Source organism: Dendrobates tinctorius, unplaced genomic scaffold (assembly GCF_039654945.1).
Source record: "Dendrobates tinctorius isolate UK_male_01 unplaced genomic scaffold, ASM3965494v1 ptg000111l, whole genome shotgun sequence".
Taxonomy (NCBI): domain Eukaryota; kingdom Metazoa; phylum Chordata; class Amphibia; order Anura; family Dendrobatidae; genus Dendrobates; species Dendrobates tinctorius.
This window is the reverse complement of record NW_027361779.1, coordinates 30,364,251-30,385,747: the sequence shown is the minus strand read 5'-3', so window position 1 is coordinate 30,385,747 and position 21,497 is coordinate 30,364,251. Positions and strand designations below refer to the sequence as shown.

Here is a 21,497-nt window from a genome sequence, read left to right as displayed (position 1 = left end):
GCCCTCACACCGCCCCCCACGCACCGGTGTGCCCTCACACCGCCCCCCCACGCACCGGTGTGCCCTAACACCACCCCCCACGCACCTCAGTGTGCCCTCACACCGCCCCCCCACGCACCTCAGTGCGCCCTCACACCGCCCCCCATGCACCGCCCCCCCACGCACCTGTGTGCCCTCACACCGCCCTCACACGCACCTCAGTGCGCCCTCACACCGCCCTCCATGCACCTCAGTGCGCCCTCACACCGCCCCCCATGCACCTCAGTGCGCCCTCACACCGCCCCCCCATGCTCCTCAGTGCGCCCTCACACCGCCCCCCCATGCACCTCAGTGCGCCCTCACAACACCCCCATGCACCTCAGTGCGCCCTCACACCGCCCCCCCACGCACCTCAGTGCGCCCTCACACCGCCCCCCACGCACCTCAGTGCTCCCTCACACCGCCCCCCCACGCACCTGTGTGCCCTCACACCGCCCCCCCACGCACCTGTGTGCCCTCACACCGCCCCCCACGCACCTCAGTGTGCCCTCACACCGCCCCCCCACGCTCCTCAGTGCGCCCTCACACCGCCCCCCCATGCACCGCCCCCCACGCACCTGTGTGCCCTCACACCCCCCCATGCACCTCAGTGCGCCCTCACACCCCCCCACACACCTCAGTGCGCCCTCACACCCCCCATGCACCTCAGTGCGCCCTCACACCGCCCCCCATGCACCTCAGTGCGCCCTCACACCGCCCCCCAAGCACCTCAGTGCGCCCTCACACCGCCCCCCCCATGCACCTCAGTGCGCCCTCACACCGCCCCCCCATGCACCTTAGTGCGCCCTCACACCGCCCCCCCATGCACCTTAGTGTGCCCTCACACCACCCCCATGCACCTCATTGCCCCCTCACACCGCCCTCCATGCACCTCAGTGCGCCCTCACACCGCCCCCCCATGCATCTCAGTGCGCCCTCACACCGCCCCCATGCACCTCAGTGCGCCCTCACACCGCCCCCCCATGCACCTCAGTGCGCCCTCACACCGCCCCCCCATGCACCTCAGTGTGCCCTCACACCGCCCCCCCACGCACCTCAGTGCGCCCTCACATCGCCCCCCCACGCACCTCAGTGCGCCCTCACATCGCCCCCCACGCACCTCAGTGCGCCCTCACACCGCCCCCCCCACGCACCTCAGTGCGCCCTCACACCGCCCCCCACGCACCTCAGTGTGCCCTCACACCGCCCCCCCACGCACCTCAGTGCGCCCTCACACCGCCCCCCATGCACCTCAGTGTGCCCTCACACCGCCCCCCCATGCACCGGTGTGCCCTCACACCGCCCCCCCACGCACCTCAGTGTGCCCTCACACCGCCCCCCCACGCTCCTCAGTGCTCCCTCACACCGCCCCCCCACGCACCTGTGTGCCCTCACACCGCCCCCCCACGCACCTGTGTGCCCTCACACCGCCCCCCCACGCACCTGTGTGCCCTCACACGCACCTCAGTGCGCCCTCACACCGCCCCCCCACGCACCTCAGTGCGCCCTCACACCACCCCCATGCACCTCAGTGCGCCCTCACACCGTCCCCCCATGCACCTCAGTGCGCCCTCTCACCGCCCCCCATGCACCTCAGTGCGCCCTCACACCCCCCACGCACCTCAGTGCGCCCTCACCCCCCCCCCACGCACCTCAGTGCGCCCTCACACACCCCCCATGCACCTCAGTGCGCCCTCACACCGCCCCCCATGCACCTCAGTGTGCCCTCACACCGCCCCCCATGCACCTCAGTGTGCCCTCACACCGCCCCCCATGCACCTCAGTGCGCCCTCACACCGCCCCCCACGCACCTCAGTGCGCCCTCACACCGCCCCCCCAAGCACCTCAGTGCGCCCTCACACCGCCCCCCCAAGCACCTCAGTGCGCCCTCACACCGCTCCCCCATGCACCTCAGTGCGCCCTCACACCGCCCCCCCATGCACCTTAGTGCGCCCTCACACCACCCCACCATGCACCTTAGTGTGCCCTCACACCACCCCCATGCACCTCATTTCCCCCTCACACCGCCCTCCATGCACCTCAGTGCGCCCTCACACCGCCCCCCATGCACCTCAGTGCGCCCTCACACCGCCCCCCCATGCTCCTCAGTGCGCCCTCACACCGCCCCCCCAGGCACCTCAGTGCGCCCTCACAACACCCCCAAGCACCTCAGTGCGCCCTCACACCGCCCCCCCATGCACCTCAGTGTGCCCTCACACCGCCCCCCCATGCACCTCAGTGCGCCCTCACACCGCCCCCCCCACGCACCTCAGTGTGCCCTCACACCGCCCCCCCACGCACCTCAGTGCGCCCTCACACCGCCCCCCCACGCACCTCAGTGCGCCCTCACACCGCCCCCCACGCACCTCAGTGTGCCCTCATACCGCCCCCCCACGCACCGGTGTGCCCTCACACCGCCCCCCCACGCACCGGTGTGCCCTCACACCACCCCCCCAGCGCACCTCAGTGTGCCCTCACACCGCCCCCCCCACGCTCCTCAGTGCGCCCTCACACCGCCCCCCACGCGCACCTCAGTGTGCCCTCACACCGCCCCCCCCACGCTCCTCAGTGCGCCCTCACACCGCCCCCCACGCACCTGTGTGCCCTCACACCGCCCCCCCACGCACCTGTGTGCCCTCACACCGCCCCCCACGCACCTGTGTGCCCTCACACGCACCTCAGTGCGCCCTCACACCGCCCCCCCCACGCACCTCAGTGCGCCCTCACACCACCCCCATGCACCTCAGTGCGCCCTCACACCGTCCCCCCATGCACCTCAGTGCGCCCTCTCACCGCCCCCCCATGCACCTCAGTGCGCCCTCACACCCCCCCACGCACCTCAGTGCGCCCTCACACCCCCCCACGCACCTCAGTGCGCCCTCAACCCCCCCATGCACCTCAGTGCGCCCTCACACCGTCCCCCATGCACCTCAGTGCGCCCTCACACCGCCCCCCATGCACCTCAGTGTGCCCTCACACCGCCCCCCATGCACCTCAGTGTGCCCTCACACCGCCCCCCATGCACCTCAGTGTGCCCTCACACCGCCCCCCATGCACCTCAGTGGGCCCTCACACCGCCCCCATGCACCTCAGTGCGCCCTCACACCGCCCCCATGCACCTCAGTGCGCCCTCACACCGCCCCCCCATGCACCTCAGTGCGCCCTCACACCGCCCCCCCAATGCACCTCAGTGCGCCCTCACACCGCCCCCCATGCACCTCAGTGCGCCCTCACACCGCCCCCCCATGCACCTCAGTGCGCCCTCACACCGCCCCCCATGCACCTCAGTGCGCCCTCACACCGCCCCCCATGCACCTCAGTGCGCCCTCACACCGCCCCCCCATGCACCTCAGTGCGCCCTCACACCGCCCCCCCATGCACCTCAGTGCGCCCTCACACCGCCCCCATGCACCTCAGTGCGCCCTCACACCGCCCCCCATGCACCTCAGTGCGCCCTCACACCGCCCCCCCCATGCACCTCAGTGCGCCCTCACACCGCCCCCCATGCACCTCAGTGCGCCCTCACACCGCCCCCCATGCACCTCAGTGCGCCCTCACACCGCCCCCCATGCACCTCAGTGCGCCCTCACACCGCCCCCCATGCACCTCAGTGCGCCCTCACACCGCCCCCCATGCACCTCAGTGCGCCCTCACACCGCCCCCCCATGCACCTCAGTGCGCCCTCACACCGCCCCCCCATGCACCTCAGTGCGCCCTCACACCGCCCCCCCCATGCACCTCAGTGCGCCCTCACACCGGTCCCCATGCACCTCAGTGCGCCCTCACACCGCCCCCCATGCACCTCAGTGCGCCCTCACACCGCCCCCCATGCACCTCAGTGCGCTCTCACACCGCCCCCCCCATGCACCTCAGTGCGCCCTCACACCGCCCCCCCCATGCACCTCAGTGCGCCCTCACACCGCCCCCCATGCACCTCAGTGCGCCCTCACACCGCCCCCCATGCACCTCAGTGCGCCCTCACACCGCCCCCCATGCACCTCAGTGCGCCCTCACACCGCCCCCCCCATGCACCTCAGTGCGCCCTCACACCGCCCCTCATGCTCCTCAGTGTGCCCTTACACCGCCCCCCATGCACCTCAGTGCTCCCTCACACCGTCCCCCATGCACCTCAGTGCGCCCTCACACCGCCCCCCATGCACCTCAGTGCGCCCTCACACCGCCCCCCCATGCACCTCAGTGCGCCCTCACACCGCCCCCCATGCACCTCAGTGCGCCCTCACACCGTCCCCCATGCACCTCAGTGCGCCCTCACACCGCCCCCCATGCACCTCAGTGCGCCCTCACACCGCCCCCCATGCACCTCAGTGCGCCCTCACACCGCCCCCCATGCACCTCAGTGCGCCCTCACACCGCCCCCCATGCACCTCAGTGCGCCCTCACACCGCCCCCCCATGCACCTCAGTGCGCCCTCACACCGCCCCCCATGCACCTCAGTGCGCCCTCACACCGCCCCCCCATGCACCTCAGTGCGCCCTCACACCGCCCCCCCATGCACTTTAGTGCGCCCTCACACCGCCCCCCATGCACCTTAGGGTGCCCTCACACCACCCCCATGCACCTCAGTGCCCCCTCACACCGCCCTCCATGCACCTCAGTGCGCCCTCACACCGCCCCCTCATGCTCCTCAGTGCGCCCTCACACCGCCCCCCCATGCACCTCAATGCGCCCTCACAACACCCCCATGCACCTCAGTGCGCCCTCACACCGCCCCCCATGCACCTCAGTGTGCCCTCACACCGCCCCCCTATGCACCTCAGTGCGCCCTCACACCGCCCCCCCCACGCACCTGTGTGCCCTCACACCGCCTCCCCACGCACCGGTGTGCCCTCACACCGCTCCCCCACGCTCCTCAGTGCGCCCTCACACCGCCCCCACATGCACCTGTGTGCCCTCACACCCCCCCATGCACCTCAGTGCGCCCTCACACCCCCCCCACACACCTCAGTGCGCCCTCACACCCCCCCTATGCACCTCAGTGCGCCCTCACACCGCCCCCCATGCACCTCAGTGCGCCCTCACACCGCCCCCCCAAGCACCTCAGTGCGCCCTCACACCGCCCCCCCATGCACCTCAGTGCGCCCTCACACCGCCCCCCCATGCACCTTAGTGCGCCCTCACACCGCCCCCCATGCACCTTAGTGTGCCCTCACACCACCCCCATGCACCTCATTGCCCCCTCACACCGCCCTCCATGCACCTCAGTGCGCCCTCACACCGCCCCCATGCACCTCAGTGCGCCCTCACACCGCCCCCCCATGCTCCTCAGTGCGCCCTCACACCGCCCCCCCATGCACCTCAGTGCGCCCTCACAACACCCCCATGCACCTCAGTGCGCCCTCACACCGCCCCCCCACGCACCTCAGTGTGCCCTCACACCGCCCCCCACACACCTCAGTGTGCCCTCACACCGCCCCCCACGCACCTCAGTGCGCCCTCACACCGCCCCCCCACGCACCTCAGTGCGCCCTCACACCGCCCCCCCACGCACCTCAGTGCGCCCTCACACCGCCCCCCCACGCACCTCAGTGTGCCCTCACACCGCCCCCCCACGCACCTCAATGCGCCATCACACCGCCCCCCAATGCAAGATTCAAGATTCAAAGAAGCTTTATTGGCAGGACTAAATACACATTTAGTTTTGCCAAAGCAAGTGTACAAAAGGGAATAAGGATAGGGACTGTAGGGATGTTGGGTAGGGGCTGTAGGAAAGGTGGATGGGGCAGATCCAGGATGGGGCTATATAAGTCCATGGCATAGGGAAGGTGGAAGGGGGCATGGGGTAGATCCAGGATAGGGCCATAGAAGTCCACGGCATATCATAGTTCTCTTTCTTGCAGTCTATGACATTTGCTCACATATTGCGCTGCTATCTCCACTGCTCTCTCTTCTTCCCCCAGCAGGATATATGTTTTCTCTTCCTCCTTCATGGTGATGAAATCCGGGCACCTCAGTGCGCTCTCACACCGCCCCCCCCATGCACCTCAGTGCTCCATCACACCGCCCCCATGCACCTCAGTGTGCCCTCACACCGCCCCCCCATGCACCTCAGTGCTCCATCACACCGCCCCCATGCACCTCAGTGCTCCATCACACCGCCTCCCCATGCACCTCAGTGCTCCATCACACCACCCCCCATGCACCTCAGTGTGCCCTCACACCGCCCCCCCCATGCACCTCAGTGTGCCCTCACACCGCCCCCCATGCACCTCAGTGCGCCCTCACACCGCCCCCCCACGCACCTCAGTGAGCCCTCACACCGCCCCCACGCACCTCAGTGTGCCCTCACACCGCCCCCCCACGCACCTCAGTGCGCCCTCACACCGCCCCCTCACGCACCTCAGTGCGCCATCACACCGCCCCCCAATGCAAGATTCAAGATTCAAAGAAGCTTTATTGGCAGGACTAAATACACATTAGTTTTGCCAAAGCAAGTGTACAAAAGGGAATAAGGATAGGGACTGTAGGGATGTTGGGTAGGGGCTGTAGGAAAGGTGGATGGGGCAGATCCAGGATGGGGCTATATAAGTCCATGGCATAGGGAAGGTGGAAGGGGGCATGGGGTAGATCCAGGATAGGGCCATAGAAGTCCATGGCATATCATAGTTCTCTTTCTTGCAGTCTATGACATTTGCTCACATATTACGCTGCTATCTCCACTGCTCTCTCTTCTTCCCCCAGCAGGATATATGTTTTCTCTTCCTCCTTCATGGTGATGAAATCCGGGCACCTCAGTGCGCTCTCACACCGCCCCCCCATGCTCCTCAGTGCTCCATCACACCGCCCCCCATGCACCTCAGTGTGCCCTCACACCGCCCCCCCATGCACCTCAGTGCTCCATCACACCTCCCCCATGCACCTCAGTGCTCCATCACACCGCCTCCCCATGCACCTCAGTGCTCCATCACACCGCCCCCCATGCACCTCAGTGTGCCCTCACACCGCCCCCCCATGCACCTCAGTGTGCCCTCACACCGCCCCCCCATGCACCTCAGTGTGCCCTCACACCGCCCCCCCATGCACCTCAGTGTGCCCTCACACCGCCCCCAATGCACCTGTGTGCCCTCACACCGCCCCCCTATGCACCTCAGTGCGCCCTCACACCGCCCCCCCATGCACCTCAGTGCCCCATCACACCGCCCCCCCATGCACCTCAGTGTGCCCTCACACCGCCCCCCCATGCACCTCAGTGTGCCCTCACACCGCCCCCCCATGCACCTCAGTGGGCCCTCACACCGCCCCCCCATGCACCTCAGTGGGCCCTCACACCGCCCCCCCATGCACCTCAGTGCGCCCTCACACCGCCCCCCCATGCACCTCAGTGCGCCCTCACACCGCCCCCATCCACCTCAGTGCGCCCTCACACCGCCCCCCATGCACCTCAGTGCGCCCTCACAGCGCCCCCCCATGCACCTCAGTGCGCCCTCACACCGCCCCCCCATGCACCTCAGTGCGCCCTCACACCCCCCCATGCACCTCAGTGCGCCCTCACACCCCGCAGTGCGCCCTCACACCCCCCCATGCACCTCAGTGCGCCCTCACACCGCCCCCCATGCACCTCAGTGCGCCCTCACACCGCCCCCCCATGCACCTGTGCGCCCTCACACCGCCCCCCCATGCACCTCAGTGCGCCCTCACACCTCCCCCCATGCACCTTAGTGCGCCCTCACACCGCCCCCCATGCACCTTAGTGTGCCCTCACACCACCCCCGTGCACCTCAGTGCCCCCTCACACCGCCCTCCATGCACCTCAGTGCACCCTCACACCGCCCCCCCATGCACCTCAGTGCGCCCTCACACCGCCCCCCCATGCTCCTCAGTGCGCCCTCACACCGCCCCCCCATGCACCTCAGTGTGCCCTCACAACACCCCCATGCACCTCAGTGCGCCCTCACACCGCCCCCATGCACCTCAGTGTGCCCTCACACCGCCCCCCCATGCACCTCAGTGCGCCCTCACACCGCCCCCCCATGCACCTCAGTGCGCCCTCACACCGCCCCCCCACGCACCTCAGTGCGCCCTCACACCGCCCCCCCACGCACCTCAGTGCGCCCTCACACCGCCCCCTCACGCACCTCAGTGCGCCCTCACACCGCCCCCCCACGCACCTCAGTGCGCCCTCACACCGCCCCCCCACGCACCTGTGTGCCCTCACACCGCCCCCCCACGCACCTCAGTGCGCCCTCACACCGCCCCCCCACGCACCTCAGTGCGCCCTCACACCGCCCCCCCACGCACCTCAGTGCGCCCTCACACCGCCCCCTCACGCACCTCAGTGCGCCCTCACACCGCCCCCCCACGCACCTCAGTGCTCCCTCACACCGCCCCCCCACGCACCTGTGTGCCCTCACACCGCCACCCCACGCACCGGTGTGCCCTCACACCGCCCCCCCACGCACCTCAGTGTGCCCTCACACCCCCCCCACGCTCCTCAGTGCGCCCTCACACCGCCCCCCCATGCACCGCCCCCCACGCACCTGTGTGCCCTCACACCCCCCATGCACCTCAGTGCGCCCTCACACCCCCCCACACACCTCAGTGCGCCCTCACCCCCCCCATGCACCTCAGTGCGCCCTCACACCGCCCCCCATGCACCTCAGTGCGCCCTCACACCGCCCCCCCAAGCACCTCAGTGCGCCCTCACACTGCCCCCCCATGCACCCTCACACCGCCCCCCCATGCTCCTCAGTGCGCCCTCACACCGCCCCCCATGCACCTCAGTGCGTCCTCACACCGCCCCCCCATGCTCCTCAGTGCGCCCTCACACCTCCCCCCCACGCACCTGTGTGCCCTCACACCTCCCCCCCACGCACCGGTGTGCCCTCACACCGCCCCCCACGCACCTCAGTGTGCCCTCACACCCCCCCCCACGCTCCTCAGTGCGCCCTCACACCGCCCCCCACGCACCTGTGTGCCCTCACACCCCCCCATGCACCTCAGTGCGCCCTCACACCCCCCCACACACCTCAGTGCGCCCTCACCCCCCCACGCACCTCAGTGCGCCCTCACACCGCCCCCCATGCACCTCAGTGCGCCCTCACACCGCCCCCCCATGCACCTTAGTGCTCCCTCACACCGCCCCCCCATGCACCTTAGTGTGCCCTCACACCACCCCCATGCACCTCATTGCCCCCTCACACCGCCCTCCATGCACCTCAGTGCGCCCTCACACCGCCCCCCCATGCACCTCAGTGTGCCCTCACACCGCCCCCCCATGCTCCTCAGTGCGCCCTCACACCGCCCCCCCCATGCACCTCAGTGCGCTCTCACAACACCCCCATGCACCTCAGTGCTCCCTCACACCGCCCCCCATGCACCTCAGTGTGCCCTCACACCGCCCCCCCATGCACCTCAGTGCGCCCTCACACCGCCCCCCCATGCACCTCAGTGCGCCCTCACACCGCCCTCCCACGCACCTCAGTGCGCCCTCACACCGCCCCCACGCACCTCAGTGCGCCCTCACACCGCCCCCCCACGCTCCTCAGTGCGCCCTCACAACGCCCCCCATGCACCGCCCCCCCACGCACGTGTGTGCCCTCACACCGCCCTCACACGCACCTCAGTGCGCCCTCACACCGCCCTCCATGCACCTCAGTGCGCCCTCACACCGCCCCCCATGCACCTCAGTGCGCCCTCACACCGCCCCCCCATGCTCCTCAGTGCGCCCTCACACCGCCCCCCCATGCACCTCAGTGCGCCCTCACACCGCCCCCCCATGCTCCTCAGTGCGCCCTCACACCGCCCCCCCATGCACCTCAGTGCGCCCTCACAACACCCCCATGCACCTCAGTGCGCCCTCACACCGCCCCCCATGCACCTCAGTGTGCCCTCACACCGCCCCCCCACGCACCTCAGTGCGCCCTCACACCGCCCCCCCACGCACCTCAGTGCGCCCTCACACCGCCCCCTCACGCACCTCAGTGCGCCCTCACACCGCCCCCCCATGCACCGCCCCCCACGCACCTGTGTGCCCTCACACCCCCCCATGCACCTCAGTGCGCCCTCACACCCCCCCACACACCTCAGTGCGCCCTCACCCCCCCCACGCACCTCAGTGCGCCCTCACACCGCCCCCCATGCACCTCAGTGCGCCCTCACACCGCCCCCCCATGCACCTCAGTGCGCCCTCACACCGCCCCCCCATGCACCTCAGTGCGCCCTCACACCGCCCCCCCATGCACCTTAGTGCTCCCTCACACCGCCCCCCCATGCACCTTAGTGCTCCCTCACACCGCCCCCCCATGCACCTTAGTGTGCCCTCACACCACCCCCATGCACCTCATTGCCCCTCACACCGCCCTCCATGCACCTCAGTGCGCCCTCACACCGCCCCCCATGCACCTCAGTGTGCCCTCACACCGCCCCCCCATGCTCCTCAGTGCGCCCTCACACCGCCCCCCCCATGCACCTCAGTGCGCTCTCACAACACCCCCATGCACCTCAGTGCTCCCTCACACCGCCCCCTATGCACCTCAGTGTGCCCTCACACCGCCCCCCCATGCACCTCAGTGCGCCCTCACACCGCCCCCCCATGCACCTCAGTGCGCCCTCACACCGCCCTCCCACGCACCTCAGTGCGCCCTCACACCGCCCCCACGCACCTCAGTGCGCCCTCACACCGCCCCCCACGCACCTCAGTGTGCCCTCACACCGCCCCCCCACGCTCCTCAGTGCGCCCTCACAACGCCCCCCATGCACCGCCCCCCCACGCACGTGTGTGCCCTCACACCGCCCTCACACGCACCTCAGTGCGCCCTCACACCGCCCTCCATGCACCTCAGTGCGCCCTCACACCGCCCCCCATGCACCTCAGTGCGCCCTCACACCGCCCCCCCATGCTCCTCAGTGCGCCCTCACACCGCCCCCCCATGCACCTCAGTGCGCCCTCACAACACCCCCATGCACCTCAGTGCGCCCTCTCACCGCCCCCCCACGCACCTCAGTGCTCCCTCACACCGCCCCCCCACGCACCTGTGTGCCCTCACACCGCCACCCCACGCACCGGTGTGCCCTCACACCGCCCCCCCACGCACCTCAGTGTGCCCTCACACCCCCCCCACGCTCCTCAGTGCGCCCTCACACCGCCCCCCCATGCACCGCCCCCCACGCACCTGTGTGCCCTCACACCCCCCATGCACCTCAATGCGCCCTCACACCCCCCCACACACCTCAGTGCGCCCTCACCCCCCCCCATGCACCTCAGTGCGCCCTCACACCGCCCCCATGCACCTCAGTGCGCCCTCACACCGCCCCCCCAAGCACCTCAGTGCGCCCTCACACTGCCCCCCCATGCACCTCAGTGCGCCCTCACACCGCCCCCCCATGCTCCTCAGTGCGCCCTCACACCGCCCCCCATGCACCTCAGTGCGTCCTCACACCGCCCCCCCATGCTCCTCAGTGCGCCCTCACACCTCCCCCCCACGCACCTGTGTGCCCTCACACCTCCCCCCCACGCACCGGTGTGCCCTCACACCGCCCCCCACGCACCTCAGTGTGCCCTCACACCCCCCCCCACGCTCCTCAGTGCGCCCTCACACAGCCCCCCACGCACCTGTGTGCCCTCACACCCCCCCATGCACCTCAGTGCGCCCTCACACCCCCCCACACACCTCAGTGCGCCCTCACCCCCCCCACGCACCTCAGTGCGCCCTCACACCGCCCCCCATGCACCTCAGTGCGCCCTCACACCGCCCCCCCAAGCACCTCAGTGCGCCCTCACACCGCCCCCCCATGCACCTCAGTGCGCCCTCACACCGCCCCCCCATGCACCTTAGTGCTCCCTCACACCGCCCCCCCATGCACCTTAGTGTGCCCTCACACCACCCCCATGCACCTCATTGCCCCCTCACACCGCCCTCCATGCACCTCAGTGCGCCCTCACACCGCCCCCCCATGCACCTCAGTGTGCCCTCACACCGCCCCCCCATGCTCCTCAGTGCGCCCTCACAACACCCCCATGCACCTCAGTGCTCCCTCACACCGCCCCCCATGCACCTCAGTGTGCCCTCACACCGCCCCCCCATGCACCTCAGTGCGCCCTCACACCGCCCCCCCATGCACCTCAGTGCGCCCTCACACCGCCCTCCCACGCACCTCAGTGCGCCCTCACACCGCCCCCACGCACCTCAGTGCGCCCTCACACCGCCCCCCACGCACCTCAGTGTGCCCTCACACCGCCCCCCCACGCTCCTCAGTGCGCCCTCACAACGCCCCCCATGCACCGCCCCCCCACGCACGTGTGTGCCCTCACACCGCCCTCACACGCACCTCAGTGCGCCCTCACACCGCCCTCCATGCACCTCAGTGCGCCCTCACACCGCCCCCCATGCACCTCAGTGCGCCCTCACACCGCCCCCCCATGCTCCTCAGTGCGCCCTCACACCGCCCCCCCATGCACCTCAGTGCGCCCTCACACCGCCCCCCCATGCTCCTCAGTGCGCCCTCACACCGCCCCCCCATGCACCTCAGTGCGCCCTCACAACACCCCCATGCACCTCAGTGCGCCCTCACACCGCCCCCCATGCACCTCAGTGTGCCCTCACACCGCCCCCCCACGCACCTCAGTGTGCCCTCACACCGCCCCCCCACGCACCTCAGTGCGCCCTCACACCGCCCCCCCACGCACCGCCCCCCACGCACCTGTGTGCCCTCACACCCCCCCATGCACCTCAGTGCGCCCTCACACCCCCCCCACACACCTCAGTGCGCCCTCACCCCCCCCACGCACCTCAGTGCGCCCTCACACCGCCCCCCATGCACCTGTGCGCCCTCACACCGCCCCCCCAAGCACCTCAGTGCGCCCTCACACCGCCCCCCCATGCACCTCAGTGCGCCCTCACACCGCCCCCCCATGCACCTTAGTGCTCCCTCACACCGCCCCCCCATGCACCTTAGTGTGCCCTCACACCACCCCCATGCACCTCATTGCCCCCTCACACCGCCCTCCATGCACCTCAGTGCGCCCTCACACCGCCCCCCATGCACCTCAGTGTGCCCTCACACCGCCCCCCCATGCTCCTCAGTGCGCCCTCACACCGCCCCCCCATGCACCTCAGTGCGCTCTCACAACACCCCCATGCACCTCAGTGCTCCCTCACACCGCCCCCCATGCACCTCAGTGTGCCCTCACACCGCCCCCCCCATGCACCTCAGTGCGCCCTCACACCGCCCCCCCACGCACCTCAGTGCGCCCTCACACCTCCCCCCCACGCACCTCAGTGCGCCCTCACACCGCCCCCTCACGCACCTCAGTGCTCCCTCACGCACCTCAGTGCGCCCTCACACCGCCTCCCCACGCACCTCAGTGCGCCCTCACACCGCCCCCCCACGCACCTGTGTGCCCTCACACCGCCCCCCCACGCACCGGTGTGCCCTCACACCGCCCCCCCACGCTCCTCAGTGCGCCCTCACACCGCCCCCCCATGCACCTGTGTGCCCTCACACACCCCCACGCACCTCAGTGCGCCCTCACACCCCCCCACACACCTCAGTGCGCCCTCACACCCCCCCATGCACCTCAGTGCGCCCTCACACCGCCCCCATGCACCTCAGTGCTCCCTCACACCGCCCCCCCAAGCACCTCAGTGCGCCCTCACACCGCCCCCCCATGCACCTCAGTGCGCCCTCACACCGCCCCCCCATGCACCTCAGTGCGCCCTCACACCGCCCCCCCATGCACCTTAGTGTGCCCTCACACCACCCCCATGCACCTCATTGCCCCCTCACACCGCCCTCCATGCACCTCAGTGCGCCCTCACACCGCCCCCCCATGCACCTCAGTGCGCCCTCACACCGCCCCCCCATGCTCCTCAGTGCGCCCTCACACCGCCCCCCCACGCACCTCAGTGTGCCCTCACACCGCCCCCCCACGCTCCTCAGTGCGCCCTCACACCGCCCCCCCACCTGTGTGCCCTCACACCGCCCCCCCTGCACCGCCCCCCCACGCACCTGTGTGCCCTCACACCGCCCCCCCACGCACCTCAGTGCGCCCTCACACCACCCCCATGCACCTCAGTGCGCCCTCACACCGTCCCCCCATGCACCTCAGTGCGCCCTCTCACCGCCCCCCCATACACCTCAGTGCGCCCTCACACCCCCCCACGCACCTTAGTGCGCCCTCACACCCCCCCATGCACCTCAGTGCGCCCTCACACCGCCCCCCATGCACCTCAGTGTGCCCTCACACCGCCCCCCATGCACCTCAGTGTGCCCTCACACCGCCCCCATGCACCTCAGTGCGCCCTCACACCGCCCCCCCACGCACCTCAGTGCGCCCTCACACCGCCCCCCCACGCACCTCAGTGCGCCCTCACACCGCCCCCCCACGCACCTCAGTGCGCCCTCACACCGCCCCCCCAAGCACCTCAGTGCGCCCTCACACCGCCCCCCCATGCACCTCAGTGCGCCCTCACACCGCCCCCCCATGCACCTCAGTGCGCCCTCACACCGCCCCCCCATGCACCTCAGTGCGCCCTCACACCGCCCCCCCATGCACCTTAGTGTGCCCTCACACCACCCCCCCATGCACCTCATTTCCCCCTCACACCGCCCTCCATGCACCTCAGTGCGCCCTCACACCGCCCCCCCCATGCACCTCAGTGCGCCCTCACACCGCCCCCCCAGGCACCTCAGTGCGCCCTCACAACACCCCCATGCACCTCAGTGCGCCCTCACACCGCCCCCCATGCACCTCAGTGCGCCCTCACACCGCCCCCCCATGCACCTCAGTGCGCCCTCACACCGCCCCCCCCATGCACCTCAGTGCGCCCTCACACCGCCCCCCCCATGCACCTCAGTGCGCCCTCACACCGCCCCCCATGCACCTCAGTGCGCCCTCACACCGCCCCCCCCATGCACCTCAGTGCGCCCTCACACCGCCCCCCATGCACCTCAGTGCGCCCTCACACCGCCCCCCATGCACCTCAGTGCGCCCTCACACCGCCCCCCCATGCACCTCAGTGCGCCCTCACACCGCCCCCCCATGCACCTCAGTGCGCCCTCACACCGCCCCCCCATGCACCTTAGTGTGCCCTCACACCACCCCCCCATGCACCTCATTTCCCCCTCACACCGCCCTCCATGCACCTCAGTGCGCCCTCACACCGCACCCCCCATGCACCTCAGTGCGCCCTCACACCGCCCCCCCAGGCACCTCAGTGCGCCCTCACAACACCCCCATGCACCTCAGTGCGCCCTCACACCGCCCCCCATGCACCTCAGTGCGCCCTCACACCGCCCCCCCATGCACCTCAGTGCGCCCTCACACCGCCCCCCCATGCACCTCAGTGCGCCCTCACACCGCCCCCCCCATGCACCTCAGTGCGCCCTCACACCGCCCCCCATGCACCTCAGTGCGCCCTCACACCGCCCCCCCCATGCACCTCAGTGCGCCCTCACACCGCCCCCCATGCACCTCAGTGCGCCCTCACACCGCCCCCCATGCACCTCAGTGCGCCCTCACACCGCCCCCCCATGCACCTCAGTGCGCCCTCACACCGCCCCCCATGCACCTCAGTGCGCCCTCACACCGCCCCCCATGCACCTCAGTGCGCCCTCACACCGCCCCCCATGCACCTCAGTGCGCCTTCACACCGCCCCCCCCATGCACCTCAGTGCGCCCTCACACCGCCCCCCATGCACCTCAGTGCGCCCTCACACCGCCCCCCATGCACCTCAGTGCGCCCTCACACCGCCCCCCCCATGCACCTCAGTGCGCCCTCACACCGTCCCCCATGCACCTCAGTGCGCCCTCACACCGCCCCCCATGCACCTCAGTGCGCCCTCACACCGCCCCCCCCATGCACCTCAGTGCGCCCTCACACCGCCCCCCCCATGCACCTCAGTGCGCCCTCACACCGCCCCCCATGCACCTCAGTGCGCCCTCACACCGCCCCCCATGCACCTCAGTGCGCCCTCACACCGCCCCCCATGCACCTCAGTGCGCCCTCACACCGCCCCCCCCATGCACCTCAGTGCGCCCTCACACCGTCCCCCATGCACCTCAGTGCGCCCTCACACCGTCCCCCATGCACCTCAGTGCGCCCTCACACCGCCCCCCATGCACCTCAGTGCGCCCTCACACCGCCCCCCCCCATGCACCTCGGTGCGCCCTCACACCGCCCCCCCCATGCACCTCAGTGCGCCCTCACACCGCCCCCCCCATGCACCTCAGTGCTGCACCAGACACACATGCCTCAGTCTGTAAATGAGTCTCTAGACAATGCTGACTGCCGAAAACTGAAAGTGAAGAGACTTCTCTACAGGTAGCGAAGGGGACGGTATAATGGCTGCGGCTTCAGCTGAACCACGTGATGTTACACTGTCACATGACCATCTGACATCAGAAGGTATCTGGCTTTGTTCCGCCGCGCGGCTCTTGCTGTCTCTATGGTGACGGCGGTGTAAACAACTGCGGCTGTAACTAGTGTACGCAGTGATCCGGGGTGAGACCGGACCGTGCCGCCGCCGCCGCCGCTCTGCTCGTCCCTCTACTATGTCTCATACACAAGCCGAGAGTGTGATTAAGAACATCATAAGAGAAATCGCCCAGGAATGTGCTGCAAAGGGGCACACGGTGTCAGAGACCATGGCAGCATTTGTGGTGAGTGACCTGTGATGGCGTGAAAACCTCAGACAGGCAGAGCATGCTGGGACTTGTAGTTTTGGTCGCCACAACATGTGAACATTTAAAAAAAAAAAAAGAAGTAGGTGCCCATCTATTTTTGATAACAAGCGAAGATGAAACAGACAGCTGCGGGTAGCTACTCTCAGCTGTCTGCTTTATCTCGGCTGGTTAACAAAAAATAGAGGGGCCCCACGCCATTTTTTTCCCATTATGTAAATAAATAATTTTAAACACTGGTATGGGGTCCCTGCTATTTTTGATAACCAGCCAAGGTAAATCAGACAGGGAAGGTCCATGGATATTGGCCCCTAGCCTAAAAATAGCAGCTTGCAACCGCCCCGGAAAAGGTGCATCCATTAGATGTGCAAATTCTGATGCTTTGCCCTGCTCTTCCCGCTTGCCTTGGTGCGGTGGCAAGTGGTGTAAGGCTATGTGCACACGTTGCGGATTGCACTGCGGATTTTTCCACGCGGATTTTGGTGACAAAAGTCCTGCGGTTTATCTGCGGATTAGCCTGCGGTTTTGCCCTGCGGTTTCACACCTCATAATGATAAGGTGTGAAACCGCTGCGGAATCCGCACAAACAATTGACATACTGCGCATTGTAATCCGCGGCAAAACCGCGCAGAAAAATCCGCAGCATCTGCACAGCGTTTTTTGTTTTGCATAGGCTTTAATGTACTGTACACCGCTGCGGAAACCGCTGTGGGTCCGCAGGGCCAGCAGCAGAATCCGCAACGTGTGCACATAACCTTATACTTGTGTTGTTGGTGTCTGCTGTTTAATGGCCGCTGACATCAAGCCCACAGGTTAGTAATGGAGAGGCATCCATAAGACCCCCCATTACTAATCCCATAGTAAGAAGAAAAAAAACCCCGCAGAGAAAAGTCCTTTATTTGTATAAAGCACTCCCTGACCCTCTTTTACCCTTTTGAATACCATTAAAAAATAAAATAATCCAAATGGGTCTGCCATAAATCCATCCCACGTCCCGTGACAATCCCCAACTCTGCTACATCCAGAGGCAGTGATGAGTAGTGACATCAGCAATGTGACCACTCAGCACGACAGCCAGAACACAATGACATTAGCACGTGAATCCGGCTGCTGTGACAAGATATGACGTCTGTAATGTTATCATAGTTCACAGCCGATGAACTTCCATAACCATACTGACGTCAGCGCTCGCAGCAGCCGGATTCACGCGCTACTATCATTGTGTTCTGGCTGTTGTGCTGAGCGGTCACATTGCTGATGTCACCGCTCATCACAGCCTCCAGATGTAGCAGGGTCGGCGATTGTCATGGGACATGGGATGGATTTACGGCAGAGCCCTTTGGATTATTTTATTTTTAAAGGTAATAAATGGGTAAAGAGGGCTGGGAAGTGTTCTGTATTATTAAAGGACTTTTCTCTGTGTGATTATTACTTTTGACTTACAGACACCTTTCCATTACTAACCCTTCGTCTTAATGTCATTGGACATTACACAGCTGACATCAACCTCAAAACCGTTATGCTGCTTGCAAATGCACCAGGCAAGCGGGAAGAGTCGAGACAAGGCTCCAGAATTGGTGCATCTAATGGATGCAAAATTTCTGGGGCGGCTGATGGCTGGTGTTGCTAGTCTAGGAGGGAGCCAATATCCATTGTCCCTTCCCAGCCTATTAATATCAGCCAGCAGCTCTCTGCTTAGCCTTTGCTGGTTAGTAAAAATAGGGAGGTAAATCCCCAAAATGATGTGAAATAACCAGTAAGGGCTAAGCAGACAGCTGTGAGCAATGTAAGATGGCCGCTGGATGAGTCCTTGAGGGGAGATGTTTGTCATTGCAGTTATTAGCTGCAGTCATGTGAGCTCGGCAGCATGCTCCAGCATATATAGTGCTGAGAGAGTTATTAGGCGATTCCAGGGCCAGGTTTTACGAGCAGTCATAAGGGATGGGTGGGAATGGCTGCTCACATATCCCAACCCCAGGGGCGTGGTTTGGCAGATAAAATGGAGGCCGAGGGTCTCATTCAGTGTCTGGAGCTGTGTGCATCTCCTGTGGGGTGGTCTGTGCTAAGGCCTAAAGAACCAGACTCCATCCTGAGCGGGCGGACCCCCTATATGTTGTATGGACTTTTTACTTTATGTTTTCACTTTGTGCTGGAAAAGGTTGGTCTTTTGTTTTGCTATCCTGATCGGTTTATGCAGTTTAAATAAACATTTCAGCAATACCGCTCCCTGTGCATACTTAACAGCAGCTGAATGAGTACAAACCTCGACAGCTGTTATCAATAGCCTGGGAAGCTTCATGGATATTGGCCTCTTCCCAGAATAATAACACCAGCTCCCAGCAGTGTGCTTTCCCTCAGATGGGTATTAAAAATAAGGTGGTCCTCACTCCATTTTTTTCTTTTATTTCTTTATTTATTAGCTAAAAACATGTACAGTAACCTACATATGCCCTGCATTAATGATATATCTCACTGACATATTTCTTACTATACACAGGTGATAGCTGGTGAATACTCTCATCAGCATCTCCTGCTCTTGCTGCTATCAGTGAGACCAGGAGCATGATGATGACAGTAGTAGTCATCAGCTGACGCCTAACCGACGGTAACCTTTTCATTGCCGGTCACAGTTGCTGGCTCAGACGCTGTCCTCTGTGTGACAGTGTGGGAACCCTTAGCGGTCTGCGATACCCAGTGGCTGTGACCGGCGGTGAGTTTAGTTAGGTTACCGATGGTCAGAGCCGATGTTTCCCACGCCGTCACACAGAGGACAGCAGGGGTACCACTGGATGTTCGAGCCCCCATTCACTTGACTGGGTCCCGTGCTTGGAATCTAGTTTGGGTACCATTCTGCTACCCAAACCAAACTTTTTATAAAGTTCTGCCGAACCCAACGGACCTGAACATCCACAGATCCACTCATCCCTAATAGTCACTATAGCAATGTGGCTCTTAATTGTGTTGGCTACCAGACCTTCGCCATGGCCACCCAGCAGCCCTCTGCTGCTCTCTCAGTGTTCAGTAGCCCTAGCAATGGCCTAATAGCCTAATATTCCTAAAAACAAGGTTAAGGAGAAGTGCACAAGTTGAATGTTTGCTTCGTTTTGTCACAGTTTTTCCCATCTCAGTTTTGTCACAAACAGGATCTTTTCCCAGTAATAGCAAATGAATGCGACTCCTGAAGGCTCGTGCTACGTTGCTGTTGTTTCCTTGCAGAAGTGAAGCAGTTTCACATCTACAGCTCGTCAGGTCTTTCAGTGTTTTTGCCATATTTTCACCTAATCTAATGAATGGGAAAAGTACACATCAAAAACACAACTAAAATGTGTGTATTTTATGCTACATTTTTCCTGCCAACTCCTCAGTATTTGCAGCAGAAATGTCGGCAGGAAATTCTTAACGTGTGCACATCCCCTAAATGTATAATCTACAGATTACCAGTCACGGAGGGGAAGACAACGTGCAGGTAATCCGCCCAGTCCAAGTCCTAGTTCCTGATTTTCATCACTTCTGTTGGCCCTACCACTCCAACCAGGGCACTTTTGGTCAGTCTTCTCCAGCTTCTGAGAAGTGGTTTTTAATGGCGCTCTTTAGTCTTGGCTCTGGACATGATTCATCAAGGTGTTTTCAAAACTTTTTGTGTTTTGACGTCAGTGCCGGCCTTTTCTACCAGAGTGGGCAGGATGTGTGGCTAAGCTCTCCTGGCAAATTAATCAAAATGTACCTGAATTTAGTGCCCTAAATTATGCCAGAAATTAACTCCAGTCCCCTTAATAAATTAAAGGGAATCTGTCACCCCTTTTTTGAGATATCATATAATGATATCATTCAATTGTGTGTCACATAAGGATTCTCTTAGTACTTTTGCTTCCCCCTGACCTCGCACCGTTTATGCATAAATACCTTTTTTATATCAGTTCAGATGTATGTAAACTGCCACGGTCCGCCCGCTGGGCGGGGCTTATTCAACTGCCCCCCCCCTCCCTGTCTTGCGCTACACAAGAAGAAATGCGTAGAGCAAGACAGGGAGAGGGGGAGCAGGTAAATAAGCCCCGCCCAGCGGATCGGACAGCGGCAGTTTACATACATCTGAACCGATATAAAAAAGGTATTTATGCATGAAAGGTGCGGGGTCAGGGGGAAGCAAAAGTACTAAGAGAATCCTTATGTGACACACAATTGAATGATATCATTATATGATATCTCAAAAAAGGGTGACAGATTCCCTTTAAGTGGCGTGAGCAGTTTTGCCTTGAGGAATGGGAAATTTGGATGTGGAAAGCTCATAGAGACTTATCCAAAGCGACTTGCAGCTGTAATTGCTGCAAGAGGCTCTACAAAGTACTGACTTTAGGGGCGTGAATAGTCATGCACACTGAAGTTTTTAGTTATTTTGTTCTATTTGTTGTTTGCTTCACAATAAAAAGAAAACCAAATGTTCACAGTTGTAGGCATGTTCTTTCCATGAACTGAGGCACATCCTTAAAATAACAAGGAGATTCCAGGTTATGAGTTAGCAAAACACAAAAAATGTCAAGGCTGATGATACTTTCGCAAGACACTGTACACGTGAGCATTCACATCTATGAACTTAATAGTACCATAGTAAAGTAATGATGAATGCACATGGCCATAGATAGTGATTTGGATTCACACCAATGATTTGGCTGGTCGTATCGGATTTAACATTTATAGCCTAACTTATAAACCTGAATTCTGCCAGTTGCACTAATAATAACTTTTTTATGGAGTAGGATATGCATATGTGAACTGTTTACAGAGACTGCCAGACGCCCCTAGGTGTCTATTGCTGTGGTAGGATTTGGTTGTGTATTGTATC

General features: G+C 64.1%; 1 protein-coding gene across 3 annotated transcripts in view; it reads left to right on the top strand.

Moving 5' to 3' along the window:
* Positions 1-21,497, top strand: part of CFAP206 (cilia and flagella associated protein 206) — a 97,295-nt gene that overhangs the window by 32,505 nt on the left and 43,293 nt on the right. Inside the window, exon 1 of one of the 3 annotated variants that reach the window (XM_073589606.1) lies at positions 16,400-16,636. The exons of 1 other annotated variant lie outside the window; for it this stretch is intronic. In XM_073589606.1, coding sequence (XP_073445707.1) covers positions 16,529-16,636 — 108 coding nt within the window. In that variant the 5' untranslated portion in view covers positions 16,400-16,528. Of the gene's footprint in view, positions 1-16,399; positions 16,637-18,698; positions 18,816-21,497 lie in introns of those variants that run through there. One more of the 3 variants, XM_073589607.1, reaches the window with a different exon arrangement.